The 21157-nt window shown below is 36.3% G+C and overlaps 1 protein-coding gene across 4 annotated transcripts in view; it reads right to left on the reverse strand.

Moving 5' to 3' along the window:
- Nucleotides 1-21157, reverse strand: part of Ranbp3l (RAN binding protein 3-like) — a 51828-nt gene that overhangs the window by 22338 nt on the left and 8333 nt on the right. For 3 of the 4 annotated variants that reach the window (XM_013515011.1, XM_013515013.1, XM_013515014.1), the window contains 5 exons: nucleotides 5305-5363; nucleotides 4386-4425; nucleotides 3813-3890; nucleotides 1799-1873; nucleotides 42-110 (listed from right to left, as the gene is read on the reverse strand). In XM_013515011.1, coding sequence (XP_013370465.1) covers nucleotides 42-110; nucleotides 1799-1873; nucleotides 3813-3890; nucleotides 4386-4425; nucleotides 5305-5363 — 321 coding nt within the window. The remainder of the gene's footprint in view (nucleotides 1-41; nucleotides 111-1798; nucleotides 1874-3812; nucleotides 3891-4385; nucleotides 4426-5304; nucleotides 5364-21157) is intronic. The other variant, XM_013515015.1, reaches the window with a different exon arrangement.

The following is a 21157-nucleotide window of genomic DNA, read 5'->3' on the forward strand; positions in this document are numbered from 1 at the left end:
AGTGCAATATTTCTGAAGTTCTTGAAAAGGAAGCTACGTACCTTGTTCTGCCCTGTTCATGTCAGCATTCCTTTGCGTGAGAGTTGATGTCATAAAAATATTTTTTTTTCCTGTAAGAAAAAAATTTAAAGTCTGAAAGTATCAGTTACACTAGTGGGGGTTAAAAAGTACCATTCTGAACTCACCAGTAGATGTCACTATTGGCGCTAGCAGTAGTAGGAGTGTCCCCAACAGGGCTGGTTCTGGTAAAAATGGGATTGCCAAATTTTGCTACTTAATGCTATTTACTTACTCTCAGAAATCTAAATGAAAATTAAGTCACAGAGGGAAAAGATAGTCTTCCTTCTAATCATAAACTACTATGCTGTTAGAAACTACAGATGAAGAAATATGAACTAGTAATTGACCCTGTGTGCACTAATACAAAACATTTATAGAATATTATAAAATTATTATATATAAGTAAATCAGCCCTCCAATCACTCTTGAATGAATATACCTGAATACAGAAGTACAGTTGACCATTATACTAAATTATTTTTCTGTAAGTATGTTGTGGGATAAGACTGGGCATAGCCACAAGCATAATATTTCTATACATTTCAAGGGGGTAGGGAAATCCTCTTAATCACAAATGGCAGAAACTGCAATTGGTTAATGGAGATGACAAAAGAATAAGAATTGCCTTTTCAAGGTATTATAATATATTACAAATGTTGAGATGGAATTGCTTCTCGAATTAAATTTAATTTAATGATTTCATGATATTTATTATTAAAAACCAACAGTAAATCATTCATATAAAACTGTACTGTTTTTCTCATTTCCCACATCATCAGCATTCTGCACAACATAAAATGTAATGGTGCTTATTGATATAGTTGTTCCTTTATTCTTTCTTAGTGTGTGCCTGGTTTTAGAAAATGAATTTCACTGAATTGAATTAGCTCTGTAGGTAATTTAAAACTATCACTTTGCTTTATACATAAATACAATTAAACAAAACATTTTGCTTCTGGGATTAAGCTTTCTATTTGTTCTAATGTCTGTAGCTTACCAGTGGGTTCAGCAGGGTCTACTGAGCTAGGAGTTCTCTTCAGTATCTGAAAAGTGCCTGACATAATGTTGTTCACTTATGCTTGTATTTATTAATAAGAATATGGGTCCATTCATTTGTAAACTATAATTGCCAGGTAGAGGTGGAATGGTTAAAAAGAAATGGATACTTTTATTTTTCAGTGGCAAACTTAGGAAAGATAGTGCTAGTTTGGTAGAAATCAAAACAAGAATAAAAATTATTTTAATGAGAAGAAAGTCAATCATTTCAAATAAATTGCTATGATAAATAGTTTTACTTAAAAACAAATTTCAAGTAAAGAGAAACAATGTTTTAATTAGTGAAAATCTCTGATGGAATCACATTCTAAACATTAAGATATAGGTCTAAAGCATAGTTATATATTTTGAGTACTATGTAAGCTATGTAGATGGACTATAATAACATAAAATAAGTTGCTTTTCTTTTATAGGGCTACCTTATGTAAAATAATTCTATCATAAATATGAAGTCCTTAAAAAGTCAAGTTCAAACTTCCTACCAACAAAACAAAACATATCCTATCTGGATTTATAATTAGTATTCATCAAGTATATGTCCCTGCTTACTTTGCCAAGGCCTCTATTTGATTTGTTGCTAATATTAACATTTTATGATACCTGAAAACATAAACTTATCATTAATAAGAATGATTTTGAAAAGCCGAGTGTCAGGCTTGAGGTTCTAGAAACTCTTTATTACCTGGCCCAGAAGGGGGAAATGTTGGGAGGTCAGTGAAGGATGAGGATCTCAGGCGCTTCTGAGACAAGGTTGACACTAAAACCAGATCGCAAACTCAAATTAATAAGAAAGAGGTGGGTTGTTCCTTTTGCTTTGGATTTTTGGTGTTTGAGAAAAACTCTAGATCACCAGTTTAGAAAAATCTTTGTTTTTTATCAATAAAAATAAATGAAGAGTGCCTCTGGTGAGGATTATAAATTAATTTCCTTTCCATTAAATTGACTAAGTATTTCTTTTCCTGGCCATGTGCAAGATACCCTATCAGGCATGAAGATGACCTCAAGGAATTCACACTAGAGGAGACAGACATACCCACAAACAGCTGTACTATGAGGCTGAAGGCAGTATAACCAATTCCTAAGGGTATCAGTGAAATGCTTTGATATAGATGAGAGACAAACTATGTTACTGACTCAGAATACAGTATATGAGAAAATTCTTTTTAAAGAATAGGTATTCATTTACTTAAATAAATGATCACTTTTAAAATGACCATTTCCCCAATTATAAAGCTAACACATGCTTAATGCAGAAACTTTGGAAACATAGCAAAATATAAAGCTGGAGGAGAAGAGGAAGACAAAATGCTTAGAATTCTATTACTGTACCTAAGATAACCACTGCTAACATCCTGGCTTATGTCCTTTCAGTATTCTTTTTTCCATGCTTTCTTGACTGATTAATTTCTTTTTTTAAAATTTATTTAAAAGAGCAAAAGGAGGACATATCCATAGGGAGATTCACCAAATTACAGACAAAGTGGTAGGACATTATCAATGGTTGTTATTTTACCTATTGGTATCTTCAAGATAGTTTCTCAGGAAAACAAATAGACAAATAATAGTGAGTTACAAACAAAAATGTAGGAAATTATCAATGGTTGTTGTACTATACTTTGGTTTCTTCAAAGTGGTTTCTAGGGAAAACAAATAGAGCTACACATGAGTGATCAATTAAATAATCATTGACTATTCTCAATGGTTGTTGTTGAAAACACATAGTAATAACCATACATCCATTTATGAAATACCATAGGAACAGCAGAAACATTACAGAGTTACGCACAGATTGGTAGGAAATTATCAATGGCTGCTGTAATACATGTTGGTATCTTCAAAGTGGTGTCTCAGGAAAACAAAGATATGCAAGAAAGATCTAACAAGTAGTTATAGCCCAAAGGTTGTGAAAAATAGCGAATTACCTCCTCATCAGTGACTCCCCTGACTGAGGTGTGATGGCTAGAAGGAAGGCCAGGATTGAAAAGAAGGACCAAGAGACTAGAACCAGTGTCCAGCAATAGGCTGTTTAATTTTTCCTCTATAGTCATGATTACATAGGGCTCCTCCTTGAGATAATGGTCTGGCCAGAGGGAGAAGGCAGAGTATGCCCTGGGCCCCTTAATTCCTGTTGGACCAGCTGGTAGGAGGGGTCTGAGCTCTGGGGCCTCCGCTTCAGAGGGCAGTCCAACCTCTAGTAGTAACATTTACAGTCAGGGCATGTCCCAGGGGGCTTCTTAGGGCAGTCCCTCTTGAGGTGGCCTGGCTTTTGACAGTGGTAGCAGATGGATGTAGTTGACAAGTTCTTCTTGGGGCCCCAAGAATCAAACTTAGGGTCTGTTTCTCTTAGTGCTGCAACAAAGGCAGCTGTTTTTTCTTGGTCTCTTTGTTTTCTCTCCTTGGCTTCCTCCACCTCATGGCCATAAAATACTGAGGAGGCAATTCTTACTAACATCTCAAGTGAGCTATCTGGGGCAAAAGCCATTTTTTGTAGCTTTTTTCTACTATTTGGGGCTGACAAGTTGAATTCTTAAACAGAGACTCACTGTATAATCCACATTATAGTTTATTTTCATACTGAAATATAAACATTGTCTAACGGGTAGACTTTCAACATTACCGTTTCAGAAAGTTCCTCAGTAATTTCACATTCAGAATAAACATAACAATGAACAACCAACAACCAGAGCTATACCTACCTCCAAGGAACCCAGCATCTGTATTATGAAGAGTAAAAGATGAAGACCGTACACGCTTTCTTGAGAAACCATTACATTCTGCAAGAAATTCAAGGGGAGGGGTAAAATCACTTGCAATAACAAGTTATCCCCAGACTATTATATGGCAGGATAGGCGGAACTTCCTTTTGTTTACATAGGTCATCATTTGTAACACGTTGACCTTTGAAGCCCAGTTTTAAATATTGGGGTTGATAGCTTGGCAATTATAAACCTATAGTGACATTAGTATAAAACAATTAGCAAGAAATGGCTTCAGAAGAAAATTATATATTCATTCTGAGGTTCTACAGAAAATGTTTTCTGGAGATTAAGAGACAAGCAGTGGCAAATCATGGACTTTTAGTCATTCACATCAGCATTTTTGGGGATCTGCGTGTCATCCTTCAAAACCAAGGCCAATCTATATGTATGTACAAAAACAAGCAAAGCCATTAAGTTTTACAGAGTCTGTGGCACATGCCAAAATGCTAGTGCCTGTTTGTTTTTCTTTGTATAAAGACTGATTTTGCAATACAGAATGTGAATCATTACCATGCTCTGCTGCTTCGTGCAGGGTATCTTCTGCAGGTCTCTGAAAGGACACAAAGCTGCCAGTGAGAGCTGAGTATTTGCTGTTTTTGCCTCAGATTTCCACCTGCCACTTTACAACAGTTTTCAAAAACCAGAGCTACCCATCCTTGTCTGGCAACACAACTCATCTTTATTTACTAGGCATGTAGTCAAGAAAAAAACAAATCAAGTACAGCACTTTTATCTTTCAGTGACTACAGGATCACTTGTGGGCATATGTTCAAAATGCAAATTTTGGAGGCATACACCCCCAAGAGTCTGATGTAGTTGGTCTGGGGTGAGAATCTACTATTTAAACAAGGCTTCGAGGTTGAGTTTTCTCTTTTTTAGTTTGTTCTGTGGGTACTGAGGTAAATGATCTGCATAAACAAGAATGGATATCAAGATAACAATAACAAGCTAATATGACAATGCTGTTAATTTTACATGTTAAAAAGCAGATGACTTTGGTGTGACATTAAAAAAGAAAATAGGGTCCATAAGATCCTTTTCAAATGAATGTCATAATTTAGAGTTTATTTTATAGCCAATTTTAGGGTAGGTCAGTGTTGGGGATCTATGAAGACCATTGGCCTTCCTACTGTCTGTCAGCCCCCAACCCTTTTCAGGTCACTCCAAATAAACATATTCTTTTGATAAAGGAAGCATGTTACCCATAGCTTCAAGACCAGGCCTCTGGCTTCTCTTTTCAGCCAAACTGACTTCTATAAATACTTGCCCAATTAATGGTGTGGAGGTTCTACTTTGTTAATGGTGAACAACAGGATAAACTTAGGCAGTAGTGATATCATAGCAGAGCCAGCTTCTTGGAAGATAATTTTCTTTGTAGAAGTAAAAACAAAGAAAACAAGGTAAAAACAAAGAAAGTAGTTAATCTTACCTTAAAAGTTTGTTCTCCCTTTTCAAAAATAAATGTTGGTTGAGCAATGACAGATTTTTCTATAAAAAGTAAAAAACAGGTAAGACAATCAAAACATACACTGAAATCTCTACAAATATGTTTTGTATTTTCTTTTCCTTTGGGTAAAATATTATATGGGTGTTAAAACTCAGACTCAGCATGTGTTCAAGTATAAGTTTTATCTTTAATGGGCTATATAATTTGGGAAACTTAATATCTCTATATCTTGATTTCCTTACCTGAACACAAACAAAACATAATAGTACTTACCTCACAGAGTTCATGTGAAGATTAAATGAAGTTTTTAGATTAAAATTACTTAGATTTAATAAGACAAAGAAAAGCCTTAAAGAAAGAACAATAAATATTTGGCACACCACCAATTCCCCACTCTATATACAGCAAAGAGTATTTTTGGTTTATGTGTTTGTTTTTGCAATGCTGGAGACTGAACCCAGTGTCCTTTTTTTTTTTTTCTTTTTGGTACCAGGAATCAAGCTCAGGACCTTGTGCTTGACAGGGAGGCACTGTGCCACTGAGCTATATCCTTGGCTCTTGAACCTAGTGTCTTATACATAATAGACAAGTGCTCTTCCACTGAGCTACATCCTCAGCCCCTAATTCCAATCCTAAAACTCATACTTGACCTCACTAAATGATGGCAACATACATATTCTCGATGAGAATAAGACCTCATTATTTTTCTGATTATAGCAACCACTGCCAACATATTTTCTTGGCATACACTGAGGTAATTTGCCAGCCATGAAAAAAATAAATAAAGCTCTACCTGAGGAATTTCTAAACATCACCAGACGATTATATCCCTCACATGCCAAAAGAAGTTCCCCACTACCCTACAATCTTATTACATAAGAGAGCATCATAAACTCTGCTAGACCGCCCTTTGTGACTCTCCAGGAACCATGTGAGTTTGAGTATCTTGCATTTCAGTGAAGTAAATAAGCTGCTCAGTCTTCACTCAAGTTCTCCCTGCGCCAGCTGCTCTTGGAGCCTGTAAGCCTCATTAAAAAATTCCTAATTACATATTGGCATTCCAATCCATACCAATAATTATTTGTTCTTTCTCAGAACTAACTCTTTCTCTAGTAATTACATTAGATTTAAGTACTGAGATTCCTGGGATTCTCAAAAGCCAGAAAATATGCATATACAGGAAATAGATTTTGTGGCTGTGTAGTAGAATACTTTTGAATTTGAATTATTAATGAAGCTTTAATGAATTGGGCTTAAGATAGCCATACTTAAAATAGTATGTCTTGACCTAAACCTAGACAAATAATGTGTTGACTTTGGCTCTGTCAAAACATAGAACTAAAATATAAAATAAACTTGAATGGGAACATTAAGGGGAAGAAATTACTCAGGCTGCTTTTATTTTAGAGAGAATAAAAAACCAATAAAAATGATGCAGAATTTCAAAACAAGATGATGAGAAATTAACAATGGTCATTATATTGCAAATTGTTATCTTCAAAGTAGTTGTTCATATTACCAGATATAGGCATGCAAAATTGATCAAACAATTAGGCATTAACTGTTCCTTTTAATAAACCAATAGAAATTAGTAGTACAGTTATTTTAGCTATCTTGTGTAGGTTGCTTTTAGCTTGGATGGTATATATAATAATCTACACCCAGCAACAACAATTTTGAGATGGGGGAGTAGAAAGTATGCACATGTGTGGTAGTAAAGACTGTAGAGTCCAGGGGAATTTATGGAAGGGTGCTAAGTTCTTTCATAATGGCAAGTCAATACGTGCCTAAAAATAAAAATAAAACAATAGCACTTTATATGCATGATATTTGAAGGTGTGGAGGTGAACAGAAAAAGGGTGATCTGAGAGAGTAGGATGCTCTTGCTCTTGTAGATAAAGAAAAGAGAGAGAAAAAGAAGGGACAAGGAAGAGACTGCATTTTTCCAGGAAAGACTTGTGGAACCATTTTATTTCTTAAACCACATGAATATGTGTAACTTTGTAAACTAAAAAAATTGAAAAAATTTCTTTTTTACCATAATGCCAGACACTCATAATTACAGGAAAAATGTCTCATTTGCTTTACCAAGGATAGACCTCTTATTGAGTTATGCTAACAAATATTTCTTGGATTTAACTGTTCTTGCATTAAATATATATGGAAATAAAGTGTGAGAAAGATGGAATCACTGAGTTCAGGAAACAACTGGAACTTACTCTGGACAACTGTAGACTTGCTCCTTATAACACTACCCAAACCCTGGAAAGGTATTTTATGTTCTGACCTTCATCTTCACTAAAAACACTACTAATCTGAATCTCCAAATGAGAAGTTATCTAGAATATTATGTATTCATGTGATAGCTTTGTTAGGATTCCCAAATGTTAACACAGTCAGAGTTCACATATTTATAAATTTTTTCTGTCCCTATATTAATGTGTACTATCAGTCTTTTGTCCATGCAGAAGTGGGTGAGTTTTAAAATGTTATCCCTACTGCATTTTTACATGTTTAGTTGACACTCGGTCTCTGAGAAACATTTTTCAACTAGGAAAATAAATGGCATGTTTTGTTAATGAATCATCTCAGAGAATAGGGTTTGCAAGATCTACTGAAGCAAACATGGTCCCCAAAGCCAAAAATAGACTAAGAGTAGAATACCTTTGACTCAGCATCTAAGTGGGCTTTGGGGACAGACAACTTCTAGAGACCCCCCTCCCCCACCACGTTCCTACTTTATAGTTTCTGCCCCTTGGATACTTTCTTGCAGCTTGGTAGTTTAGGAAATGTGAAAAATGAATTCTCCACATTGTATAGAATCAGGATATCCTGGCCAGGTTCATAAAAGAATGTAGAAAGAGTCCTTGCAGGAAAGATGGCAGAAAGCCCTCTGCAGTGGGGTGGATACTGCCAAATGGGTCACTTCTAATTACTACCAGGACTAGAATTATCCACTTGGATTGTAGTGCTGGAAGGCTTTGCATGACCTCTCCGTTTCTTTCTGGACTTTTCCACGTATCTCTGTCATTACCTCTTCTCTAAGTTTTTCTCCGCGGACACTGCCTCATTTCATTCTTGAATACTTTTCCTTTATGTTCTTGTCCTCTTAAACCTGTCACTTGTATCCGGCTCTTTGGTTGGTCAGAGCATGGATTTTGGAGCTTTGAAGACAGTCCAAGAGCTGTGCTTTTTACAAATTAGTTTAACTTCAGCCTTTTAATTTCTTTCTCTGTATATCTTACAAAAAATTTTGTTAGTACGTTTGTTATATACACTGATCACATTCATCATGGAAACTTTGTAATACATCTTAATTATTTTCTCACCACTTCCCTCCCTTCCCCTCAGCCCTTCTTCCCCTCACTACTTACAAAAGATTTGTTTCCATTTTTTCCTTTCATTCTCTTTTTTAAAAATCCCTTTTCATTTCCCCCTCCCTTGTTCCCTTTCCCATTTGAACAAATTTTTCCTGCTTCCTAATATTTATCCTCTGAGCTTCTTACACCAGAAAAACAATGTGATATTTAAACTTGTGTGTCTGATTTATTTCACTTAAAATTATGATCTTGAGATACATCCATTTACCAAAAAAAATCTCAAGTTTATCCTTCTTCATGGCAGAATAGTACCATTGAATATAAGTACCACATTCCTTTATTCATTCACTGTTGATGGGCATATGGGCTGTTTCCAAGATTTAGCTATTATAAAGTGTGGCTTATAAACATGAGTATACATATATTACTGTACTATGATGCTTTTAACTTTTTTCTAGAAGATACCTCAATAACTAGATCAAATGAAACCTCTAGTTTTAGTTTTTTGAGGACTCCCCAGACTGATTTCCATAGTGGTTGTACCAATTTATACTCCCACCAACAATAAAGGTTCTTTTTTTCCCCATAGCCTCGCCAGAATTTGTTACTGATTTGTTGATAACAGCCATTCTTTCTGGAGTGAGATGGTAACTTAGTGTTGCTCTAATTTGTATTTCTCAAATGACCCATGATGTTAAACATTTTCTATATGTTTGTACTTCTTCATCTGAGAAGTATCTATTAATTATAAATGTCCATTTTTGGATTGGGTCTTTAAATTTGGAGGGCCTGATTTTTTGAGTTCTTTATATATTCTAGATATTAGTCCTTTGCCTGAGGGGTAGCTGATAAATTTTTCCCATTCTGTGGGTTATCTCTTCACTGTTAGTGGCTTCTTTTGCTTTTTAATTTGATGTGATCTTAGTGTTGATTACTTGTAATATTTCCTAGGCAATCTGGGTTTTGTTCATCAAGTCTTTGCCTACAACATCTTTAAGAGTTTTCCCTATTCTATCTTCCAACAGATTTATGTTTTTGTTTTAACATTTAGAACTTTCATGCATTTTGATTTTAGTTTAGTACATGGTGAGTGATACAGGTCTAGGTTTAAAATTTGGCATGTGGGAAGCCAGATTTTTCAGCACCATTTATTAAAGAGGCTACCTTTCTTTCAATACATGTGTGTGGCCTCTTTGTCAAATACAAGGTAGTTGAGTGTGCTTGAAGTTGCTTCTGCCTCTGGGTCTTCTATTATGTTCTATTCTGCATATGTTTTTGAAGGTTACTTATGAGGGCTGAAACAATGTATGCATGTGAGAACAGATTCTTCTTCAAACTGTTTTGGGAACAAAGTAGAATATCTCTCTGTCTAAGTCACCTATCCACCTATTCAAACAGACATCCATCACTTTGGGCTGGAGGACCAACCCTCCTTAGCCCACCCCTTCCAGTCCTTGCCCATCACATGTGCACTTTCTACGAGGCTTGCTTCCCCCATTTAATCACCATTTAATCACCATTTAATCAATATTATCCAAGCAACTATACTTGTTATAGTCCTATTGGTTGACCAGTTTTGTCAGACCTCATACCCATCTTAAGAATTGCCACTGGATCAATATTACCTAAGCAACTATATTTGTAATCTTGTTGATCAATTATAGTTCTGTTCCACCTTAAACTTGCTTCACCTCACGGCTTTGCTCAATAAATACCCTTGAGAACTGGGGCTGTTGGGCAACCCACTTTCTGGGTCCCCTTCTGTCTCTCTTAAGAAGCTTTTTTCCTCTCAATAAATTCTTCCTACTCTTAACCTTAAAAAACTATCATCTATCTATCTATCTATCTATCTATCTATCTATCTATCTATCATCTATCTCTGTATATCACCATCCTTCAGATATGTGCACTATTGTTATGGTTTGTGTCTGCATGTCTCCCCAAATCCTCCTGCAATCATGGGGTGGGCTTTTAGAGTTTTGATTGATTGGGTGTGAGTGCCACACCTGCCCTGGGGCAGATAGTTTACTTATGTAAGAGAAAGAGGCTCGCTCTTCCGGATGCTCCTCCATACTTTTCTTGTTGCTTTACTGTGTTCTGCCACCATGAACAGTTGCCCTGTGCCATGTGCCACTCTGCCCTGGAGCCAGCCAAACATGGACTGAAACCTCCACAGGCTGTGAACTAAGTAAACCTTTCCTTCATTAATTTTGGGCATCAGGTATTTTGTCCCAGCAACGAGAGATAAGTAACCAAGACAACTATTCTCCTTACATATCCAGATATGAAATCTCTTTATATATACACACACATGCATAAATATATAGCAATATGTCAGACTACAGGTTGCATAGAAGATACCAATGAAATTTGTATTTTCTTCCCTCCTCCTCTCCAGTCCAGTGTCATACACACTCACTTAGCTACTCTGTAATAGCCTGGTGGAAATGTCTCACTGTTTCTCAATAACTTCCCTTTCTTTTCACTTACTGCTTTATTCTTACCCTTAGTTTTCCTCTCATATCTCCTTGTTTTGTTGCTTTTCTTATGTTTTTAACATTTCAAAATTTCCATATTCATACTGTACCCCCTAAATAGTCTTAGAGATCTTTGCTCCTTAAAGTATGGTCTGTATAGGTGAGCAGCATTGATGGGGATCCTGTTAGAAGAAATACAGAACTTCACCCCAACCCAAACCTGCTGAGTCAGAAGCTATATTCTACAAGCTTTATGAGTAAGTTGTACACATATTTATGTTCACAAAAGAACAGGCTTCTGTCAAATTAACTCAAATTCAGGAAGATAGCAGGGGTAATTCCTGAAGTTAGTGACTACAACTGCAGATGTTCTGAGTAGCCTGGCAATTTAATTACTACCATATTCGAACCAAATCCTATAATTATTATGATTCAATGTAAGTTAAAATCATTGGCTACTCTGATGACTTTAAAAGAAACTGTTGTAAGGATATTGAAATATTGATATGATATTGAAACTAGTCACTCAGATATTCTGCTTAAAACAGTGAATGATTTTCTCTATGGTGCTGTCTTGGTTACTTTTCTCTCATTGCTTAGAAAAAATATCTGACATCCAGAATTAAGGAAGGAATTAAGCCTTTGTAACCTCACAGTCTGTGGAGGTTTCAGCCCATACTCGGCTGGCTCCAAGGCAGAGTGGTACATAGCAGAGGGCAACAGTTCATGCAATAGCAAAAGCAAAAGTGAAGGAGTAAGGGGGAGAGCAAGCCTCTTTCCTTCCCTTACATTGTATGCAAACTATCCACGCCAGGGTGGGTGTAGCACTCACACCCATAATTGCAACATTGGACCATGAATCAATCATAAACTCTAGTAGCCCACCCCATAACTGCATGTGGCTTTGGGAGGACATCCAGACACAAACCATAACAGGTGCAAAAATTTGTCTTCTGTTTTTATATGTCTGAAATCTGTTTTTTTTTCCATGAAAAGAATTTTAAATGTCATTGCTTGAGATTATTTAATATTAACTAAAATGTTTAGTTTTGAAAGTAGAAATTTAATGTGGAAGCATAAGTTACATCAAAAGCACTTGTCATATTTCTAAGACTTCATAACAATTTGAAACTTCTATGTTCTCAAAGATGAATAATGACATTATCTCTAGAAAAAAAGCAGGCAAATCAGAGCAAGTAACTTCAATTTCTGTACAGAAAGAGGGGACACACAATGTCTGAATAACAGACTTGGTTTTTTTTTAGATCAAACAAAACCTTCAATCTATATTAAAATCTTCTAAAGATGTTTTGAGAAAGGGTAAAGTGTAGCCCAAGAAGAAAAAGGGCTCTATGCCAATTCAAACAAACTACAAGCATAAGGCATTCTGTACTTATTTCAAGGCATAGATGGGGGAACTCTATAAAAATACAGGTGGTTTTTCTTGCTGTGCAAAAAATAAACTACAAATTTTCCCACAAACACATATTCTAAAAAATGTCTTTACAGAAGATAGTAAGACCACACAGTGACATTAGTAATTGTGATGGGACACTCTGGATTCTATTTTGTACAATTATTGGGTTAAATAACCCTTAGTTATTGCAGGCTGATCAGGCCCACAATCTCCCAAGCGAGTGGATGCTGTAGGCTTAAATAAACAAGACAATGGAAATGATTTTAGGGCTCCAGAAGGGCCTAACTGTCTTAGAGCTTTAATATTCTCCGAGTTTTAGCCAAAGACCTCTCTGGACAGCCCTTATTTATTTGGTTTACAAATAAAAGAGGAGGATACTCAAGAAAACACAGGAATTTTGGGAATCTCACAGGACTTTGGGAGAATTTTCCCAAGTAGTAAATTATGTCAATCGGGAGAACTAACTTATCTTCAGGTTGATATTTATTGTAGGAGTGTGGAGCCTGCAGCAGCAGTCTTCTTGTAGTTAATTGGGGTTGGCGCCAGATGTCCTCAGCTATGGCCTTATCTTGTCCTTTGAGGAGTCACAGCTTCACAGTCAAATACAGACCTCAGGGCGACCAGTGACTTACAGAAGTTTACTTACTATGAGTCCACTGCCTATCTTCAGACAAGGTGCCTAAGCTTCAGACAACTCACAAGTAAACATGGAAAGCCAATTGATTAATGTTAAATCCAGCTCAGAGCCACTTTGTAGTGGTCTCCAACACAATGTCTTTCAGTGGCTTGAAGGTAAAATGACCAGTATCCCAGAAAAAAAAAACAGTGGTTCACACAGAAAGTTTCCAGATGGACTACAAAACATCAGCACAACTTGAGAGTCATGACAAATGGGCTCTCATGCAAGGACGACCCTCAGTCATTCTTGCTACAGTTACTGTATAACCAGTTTTGTGTACTGTAAACACCAGCTGTTTGTAAGAAATACAGAACTATACAAAACAAAAGTGTGGGTGAGGAGGGCTTGCTCCTTTCAATCTAATTCTGAAGTGGTAAAACTGGTTTAAATTTTTATCAAAAATGAAGTTATGAACTTCCTTCTTTAAAGAAGGTAGCATTTCTTAACTTAAATTCACCTATGAAGAGCACCTGCTGGAGAAAAAATGAATCAAACCTCTTCCCATCACTACTAAGCTGATGAAGAAAGCACGCATTTTCTGAATGGGAATCAGCTCACCATTGGAAACTGGAAAGAAGATGAAAACACTCAGGTGCTCTGAATGCAGCCATCAGTACTCAGTGCTCTGTCTAGTCTGTCCGATTTTTCAAACTCATCTACTTCTTCAATTTATAATCCTCAAGGGACAAGTTCATGCTAAGCTAAAAAGAATTTCAACTCTTTCTAAACTGATTTGTACACTGGCCTAGATCTAGACATATACTGTGTTTTGAAAAACCAAGGCACAAAAATAAAACAATATCTCATATGGGCAAGTAGCAAAAAGCACCAAAGTTGTATCAGACACAGCCTTTGTAACTCTCCTGCAAGCAGGACCAAAGCCTGCAAAGTTCTGTGTTGATGTGCTCCTAGCCCAGTCCTAACTCCAAATTGCACTGCCTCATTACATCCAATCATATGCGGCAGGGTACTGTAGCCAGTTACTTAATTTTACTTGCATTCTTGAACATAGAGATTTGCAGTAGCCATAGTTTAATACAAAATTTTTTTAATTTTTTAAAATCATATTCTTCATTGATATCTTTATGTTGAAGTTTGTAGATTCTGAAGAATAGGTAATTTTAACTAAATCATTTCATATAAGACATCTGGCAAAATTACCCTGTTGATCAAATACAGTGGTGGCTGAAAAAACTGGCTTTATTTAATTTTTTGAAAAGATTCATGGTCATCATGTGCATGTAATCTATATTAAAAATGATCAGGAACTGAAATGACTTCATAAATACTTTGTTTCTCTCTCTCTCTTTTTTTTTTTTTTGCAGGACCGGGGATCAAACTTATGAGCTTGTGCTTGCCAGGGAGCTGCTTATGCCACTGAGCTATATCCCCAGCCCATAAATACTTTGTTTCTCAATGGACCATTTTCAATGGTTATTATAACATGCTCTATTAAATTTCAGTGTTAAAACATTAATCTTTGAATTATTTCTTTTTACTTCTTTTATTCCTCTTCCTTCTTAAAGACAGAAGCTATCAAATGAAATTCTTAGGCAAGTAATGACTAGTCTTTACCCTTTTGTCTTTTTAAACGTTTAATTTAATGTGATCTTAACAAGTGCTGTGAAAAGTTAGATCTTGTTGATTATCCAGCATGCTTCTTTTATGCACTGGAATCGTACAAAAACTTATTTCACCACAATTTTCCTATTACAAAACATATTCAAATAAATTAATTTATGTGAATAAATGAACAACTGCTAGTAATAAGAATATACTATTTTAAATGCCTATACTTTGGAGAAAGCAGATATAAATTCAAATTGTCCCTTTTTAATTTACTATGTGAGCTCAGTAAGGTCCTTCGAGCCCTCTGAGCCCAGGTTTTCTCATCTGTGAAATGGGGATCATAAGACCCACCTCATAGAGTTGTAACGATCAAGCAAGGTCACATGTTAAATGCTTGGTACAATGTCTGGCTTGTAACAAACGCTTAGTAAGCTGCAGCTCTTATTGTGGTATGACTGAAGTGATAAGTTACTAAACTTATTTACTTGTGACAAAACTAAGGCTCTAAAATGACAAGATGAGTCCAAGGTCACACAGGTAATATTCAGAGATTTGGGGCTAAAAGCTATGAGAGTTAAATCTCATGGCTTTTTCTGCAATTTAGCTGCCCTCTCGGTTTCCATTATGAGGGCTAGTGGCTCTTTTGGCTTCTTCTTTCCTAAAGGGTGATGTGGCTAGTTCCTAACAACTCTCTCCAGCTCCCACGGTCCTGCAAAGATGTGGTGAAGATGGGTCCCTTGTTGCACGTATCTTCCTGTACTTTTGCTTTGCCATCTGTAACTATGTACGATGCTCCTATTATTCTTGCCATTATTTGCTCGTGAGCTGACTCAAAAGATGTTTGTTCGGCAGTGTGGCATGGTGATCTTAGCAGTTTTAAATCTCAGTGGCAATATTTATTTTTAGGCAAAAATAGTAGAAGAATGTATTACCTTTGATTGAACACACCCATCTCTCTATAATTAAAGGTGTTATTTTGTCTATAAATAAGGCCACTGTGTGCTTTTGTGTTAAGGATACTTATAATCTCTACTTGAGTATGATTATTAGAGCAAATATTTTTCTACACCAACCCCTTATTTGGGACCAATGGCTAACAAAGATCCAGGATGTGTCTAGAATGGGTTCGGTCAACCAGTACCATTTGGAAATCCATATTTCATTTCACAGCTTTTGAAAATGACATGTTTTTCCCTCAGAATAACTCACAGTGTGAAAATGCTTCCATATGTTACAAATAGATCTCTCCATTTTGCTGAGGGAGTGGGGACTAGAAATAATCTCTAGGTTTCCAGGGACATTGAAGATATATTTCAGCAGGCACATACATAGGATCAAAATTGTATCTTCTTAAAGTTAATTTAAAATAATTCTTCAGTAGTATTTACTGCTAAAATTAAAGAGGTGATTTTTGACACAAAATATCATTAGCAAGAATTAAATCTCTATTTAAAAAACTAAAATTAAAAACTAATAATATATTAATATAGCTTCATATATTGAATTCAAATCATTTTAAACTTCTTAACTTCAGTGAAAAACAGGGTGTTTTAAATTCCTTCATGGATTTCAGAAAAGCAGGCCAGACAGAGAAATGATTGTGACTTTTGTGACTTCTTCCAATTTTAAAGCTGTTGTCCTTAAACTTAATCCTCTTAGTCTTGAGCCTTTGAGTAAAAAAGGAAAAAATGGATGTTATTCTACTAAGAACAAATAATTGGGGGCCTAGTCAGAAAGGAAGGAACCAAATTTCTACCCAAGGCATCCTAAGACCAGAAGACCTATGAGTCTTCTCTTCCTGAGAATAGGTAGAGCCCCAGTAGGCCAGTACTCAGCTGTTTCTTGGTTTAGAAACTGACAGACCTTACTCATCCTTGACTGGGTACGGGAATGGAGCAGGAATATTGTGATGCCTGCTGCAGATGGTTCTGCACAGATATCTTGTTGAATTGGGCTAGAACTAGTTTGAGAGAGGTGAAGGTCAGGTAGTAACTTACACATTTACCAGACATATTTTGCTCATCATGCTAAAGGAAGTTATGAGAGAAAAAATTTTCACACTTCTATTTATATGACTTACGTCATGTGTAATCTATAAAATCTATCATTTAAAAATTCTTAGGAAAATTAAAATCAATCCTTCTAATCTGCCTATTCTTTTAAGCTTTCGTGATCATTGAAGTATTATGACAAATCAAGATAAAAATATTTTTGAATACATTTTAATTAATTAAAGCCCTTTTGCCATTTTAAAAAATAGTAATAAAACAGAAATAACAAAATATTTGCCACTTTATTTTGAAGTGTGTCAAGTAGCATTTAGTACATTCACATTTTGTGCAACAAGCACCACTTTCCATCTGCAGCACTTTTTCATCATCCCAGACTGAAAGTCTGTACCCATTCAGCAGTAACTCCTCATCCTATTCTCTCCACAGCTGTTGGAAACTACTATTCTATTTCTGACTTTGAACTGACTATAAGTGTAATACATAATATATGTCTTTTTATATAGGGCATATTTCACTTAGCAGAATGTCTTTGTTGTAGTTTGGGGTTTGCAAGGGGAACAATTTAATACAGGACACATAATTTATAAGATTATCTTATAGTAATCACCCAAAGAGTTTAGTACAAAAGAGTGCAGGAAATCTGTCCATACACTGAAGACCAAAAGAATACAGCTGAGGGCTGGATCCCATGGCAATGTCCTGCATGAGTCCAGCTGAAGACCTAGAGCCCATCACAGTGGCCCACACAAGTCCAACTGGAGGCCAAAGGCCCACAACAATGGCTCATACAGGTGTGTTTCCTGGATTTGCCCTGGGAAGGTCCAAATGTCAGTGGTGGAAGCTAGAAAGTCTGTGCCAGTGGGATGAAGGATTTGGGCCAGCAGGCTGAGGGATCTGCACTGGAGCCAGGAAGCAACAGTCAAAGTAAGGAAGAGAGCTCCCCTGAAAAGTACCACAGTTATCCTCAGCGACAATGAGGTCCTGAGCTCCTCTGATAATGAGAACAGCAGGGTTCGCATCAGGAAAGCCAGTGTGACAAGCTTATCCAGGAGACTGAACAGTGCACCATCTTCCCTTCCAGAACCGGGAAACAATGCTCCAAGTAAGAACCAGAGCTCCCCCAAAATGAACCATAGCTATTCTCACCAACAATAGGTCCTGAGCTCCTTCAGCAGTAACAGCCGTATCAGGAAAGCCAGTATGACAAGCTTCTCCAGGAGAACCAACAGCTCCAAGGGAGCCAACAGCTCCCCAGGAGCACCTCTTCTTTTGTAGTTCTTTTTATTTGTTGGCAACAATCCTCAGGTGGGCCTCCCACAAGAAGCACCACGCTGGTGGTGTTACAAGCTGACAACCAGTTGTCAATCCACCACAATCTTCACCCACTTGGTAGCATGTTCTCAGAATTTCATTACTTTTAAAGGCTGAATAATATTATATTGTATGTACATACCACAGTTTTTAATCCATTTGTCAACTAAAGGACTTTTTAAAAAAATCTGTCTTTTCATTCCCTGTTCCCATTTCCTTCATTTCTGACACCCACCTCCCCACACATATCTCCCCTCTACTCTTCTCCTTATTCTCCTTTTTCTTGTCTATATTATTAATATGGAGATTATTATATAGCAAGTAAATACTCATCTTATAAGCATTTGAAGATTATATAAAACTTTACTCCCTTGATTTTTCTATCCATTTTAGATACCCTTTATTATAACAGACTTATGTCATAAAACTTGTGGAGCTAAATGAAAGTACAACACCAATTCCTCATACTCATCTTTAACTTTGAGCACTACTTCTCTGCTGTTTGCAGTTTTTTAATACATAAAATCAGTTGGATGGAGTAGTCTTTGAAGCCCTAAAGTTTAGTGATTGATGGGTTTTAATCACTTGGATGAACTATTTAAAGAACATTATTGATTCATTTAATGAATATTAATTGCCTGTTGTGAGCAAGGTAGTACACAATACCTCAAGCATAAAGTTTAAAATATAAGAATTGTTCATAAAAATAAAATGAAATTTGGTAAATCTATTACCTTTGTTTAGATTTTTAAATGCTTTTCTTATGCTTGTAGCTAGGATTGTTTTCTAAAACTCCCTCAAAACCTATTTTGCTCCATCTCATTGTGAAAAAAAATCATTTCCACTAATTTTAGCTTATTTAGTTTTTAAAAAGAAAAATTCCAAATTTTAAGTCGATATTTGAGAGTGAAGTGTCTTAGAACCACAGCTGATCTTGTTTAAAAAACAGACCCCAAATCTGCAGTACTGGTATGTGTCTTTCCCATATTTAGCTTATAGAAATAGAAACACACACACACACACACACACACACACATGCATGCACAATCTTTATAACTTCATTTCTTTGTAGATAGCTAAAATTTAACACAGACAGTATAAGACCAAAACTGTCTAGTCACAGTGTTAGGAGATTTTATCCTTTCTTTACTCTTTCGAGATGGTGATCCCTCCTTCTTAGGAATCTTACCAGAACAAGACAGATTTGTCATTATTACTTAGTCATTGTGCAAATATCTTCAGACTATCACGTTGAAGACAGTCTATTGAAGTCTAGATCTTAGTTCTATGACCTTTTGCTTGTTTACTCTCCTCCATAACACTGACACATCTGATCATGGATAAAGGAATGCGGCTTCTAACTGAAAAAAGTGTTTATTGCATTTTAAATCCTGACTTTTGAATATTTTGCTAGATTTTCCTCCAACAGAATTCATTAAAAAACAACTCAGGTGTGAAACTTACCTTGCCTAAATGTCGATTAAATTTCAAGTCAAGTTAATGATTTAATATAATAGTTGAGCTAATATTTGAAATAGAGTCCTGAGTTTAAATTAAAAATAAATTATAATAATGACTCTTATTTAACCTCTTTTAATTTGTAGTTTTGATGCTGTCCGTTTATTTTGTCAAAAAACAAACCCAGTTCCAAATACTGTACCTTTCTATCCTTCATGCATCATGCAGTGTAAACAACATGGGTTGTGTGGTTACTTAGAGTTAAACAGAAATTGTTAGACTTGTCGGCAAGCCACTTGTGCCGTGCTGCTATGTTTGCACTAATACATACATCTGATTCTTCTCACTTCTTTCTTTTACAGCCAAGTACAATTTTCCAAGGGAGAGTTGAAGGTTCATAATTCATACATAATTTAGCTGGTGATTTAATAATGTCTACTTTAAGTAACCGTACCACAGATTGAGTTCAAGGGCCACAAGTCAGGGTCCTCCCAGGTGTTTAGCTGAGTACCTATCTTTGTGCCAGCATAAAAGGCAATGAAAAAGGGTTAGAATACAGGCACTGGAATCAGAGTTCTTGGGTTAGGAACATGGCTCTGAGGTCTTGATGTTACTGGCCTCTTGGAGCATTTGAAAAGAAATGAGTGACTGCATGAACAGAGATTAAAACAATCTGGCATATAATAAACATTTCATGCATGTGGTTTGTTTATAAGTCATATTAACACTATGCTATGGTCTAAGGTATGGACCTATTTTTTTGATCTCAAAGGGCTTTTACAATACAAGTTATTTCATTCATGTTGGTATTGTCTCCTCAAATCACAGAATCATCATTTTGAAGGGAATTTTATTGGCTCCTTATAGGGCATCCTTGCTAGTTGATGACTTGTTCCAGGACATCTGGCTGTGTAGGGAAAAATGGCATACTTAGGGTTCAGTATTACGTATAGATTCAGGCATTCCCTGGGGTCTTGGAATGCATTTCCTGCAGATAACGGAGGCAGGAGGAGCAAGTATAGTTCTACTGTAGTAATGCAAGTGAGTTGAGACCAATGTTAAAACAAACTAATGTGTAGACTGAATTCTAAACCTCAGTGTCTATACTTATTTTTACCAGACCACAACTGCTTTTCCTCCAGATTTGCACAATTTCTTCACTCCCTACAGGTCTGTGATCACAAACTTCTCTTTAATAAGGTCTGCTCTGAGCTCCCAGTTTAAATGAGACCTCCACTGTGACACTTTCTGTTTTTCCCATTTCATTTTTCTCCACATTTGCCACGTCCACTATGAAAATCCATACTGTACATTCTGCTTATTTATCTTCTTTACTGTCTGTCCTTCTGCCTGTCAGGAAGTAAGCTCCCTGTGGGAGGAAGTTCAGACTGCCTTGTTCATTAGGGCCCAGAAGAGTGCCTGATATAACGAATATTTGCTGAATGGAATGAATGGAACACTAAGTTCAAGCAAAATGAATAATAATAAAAAGAAGTTGGTGATGGGGCTGGGGATTTAGCTCAGTGGCAAAGCGCCTGCCTGGCAAGCGCAAGGTCATGAGTTCGGTTCCCGGTACCGGAGAAAAACCAAAA

The sequence above is a fragment of the Chinchilla lanigera genome, unplaced genomic scaffold (genome assembly GCF_000276665.1).
Source record: "Chinchilla lanigera isolate Chin_1 unplaced genomic scaffold, ChiLan1.0 scaffold00025, whole genome shotgun sequence".
NCBI classification, from domain to species: domain Eukaryota; kingdom Metazoa; phylum Chordata; class Mammalia; order Rodentia; family Chinchillidae; genus Chinchilla; species Chinchilla lanigera.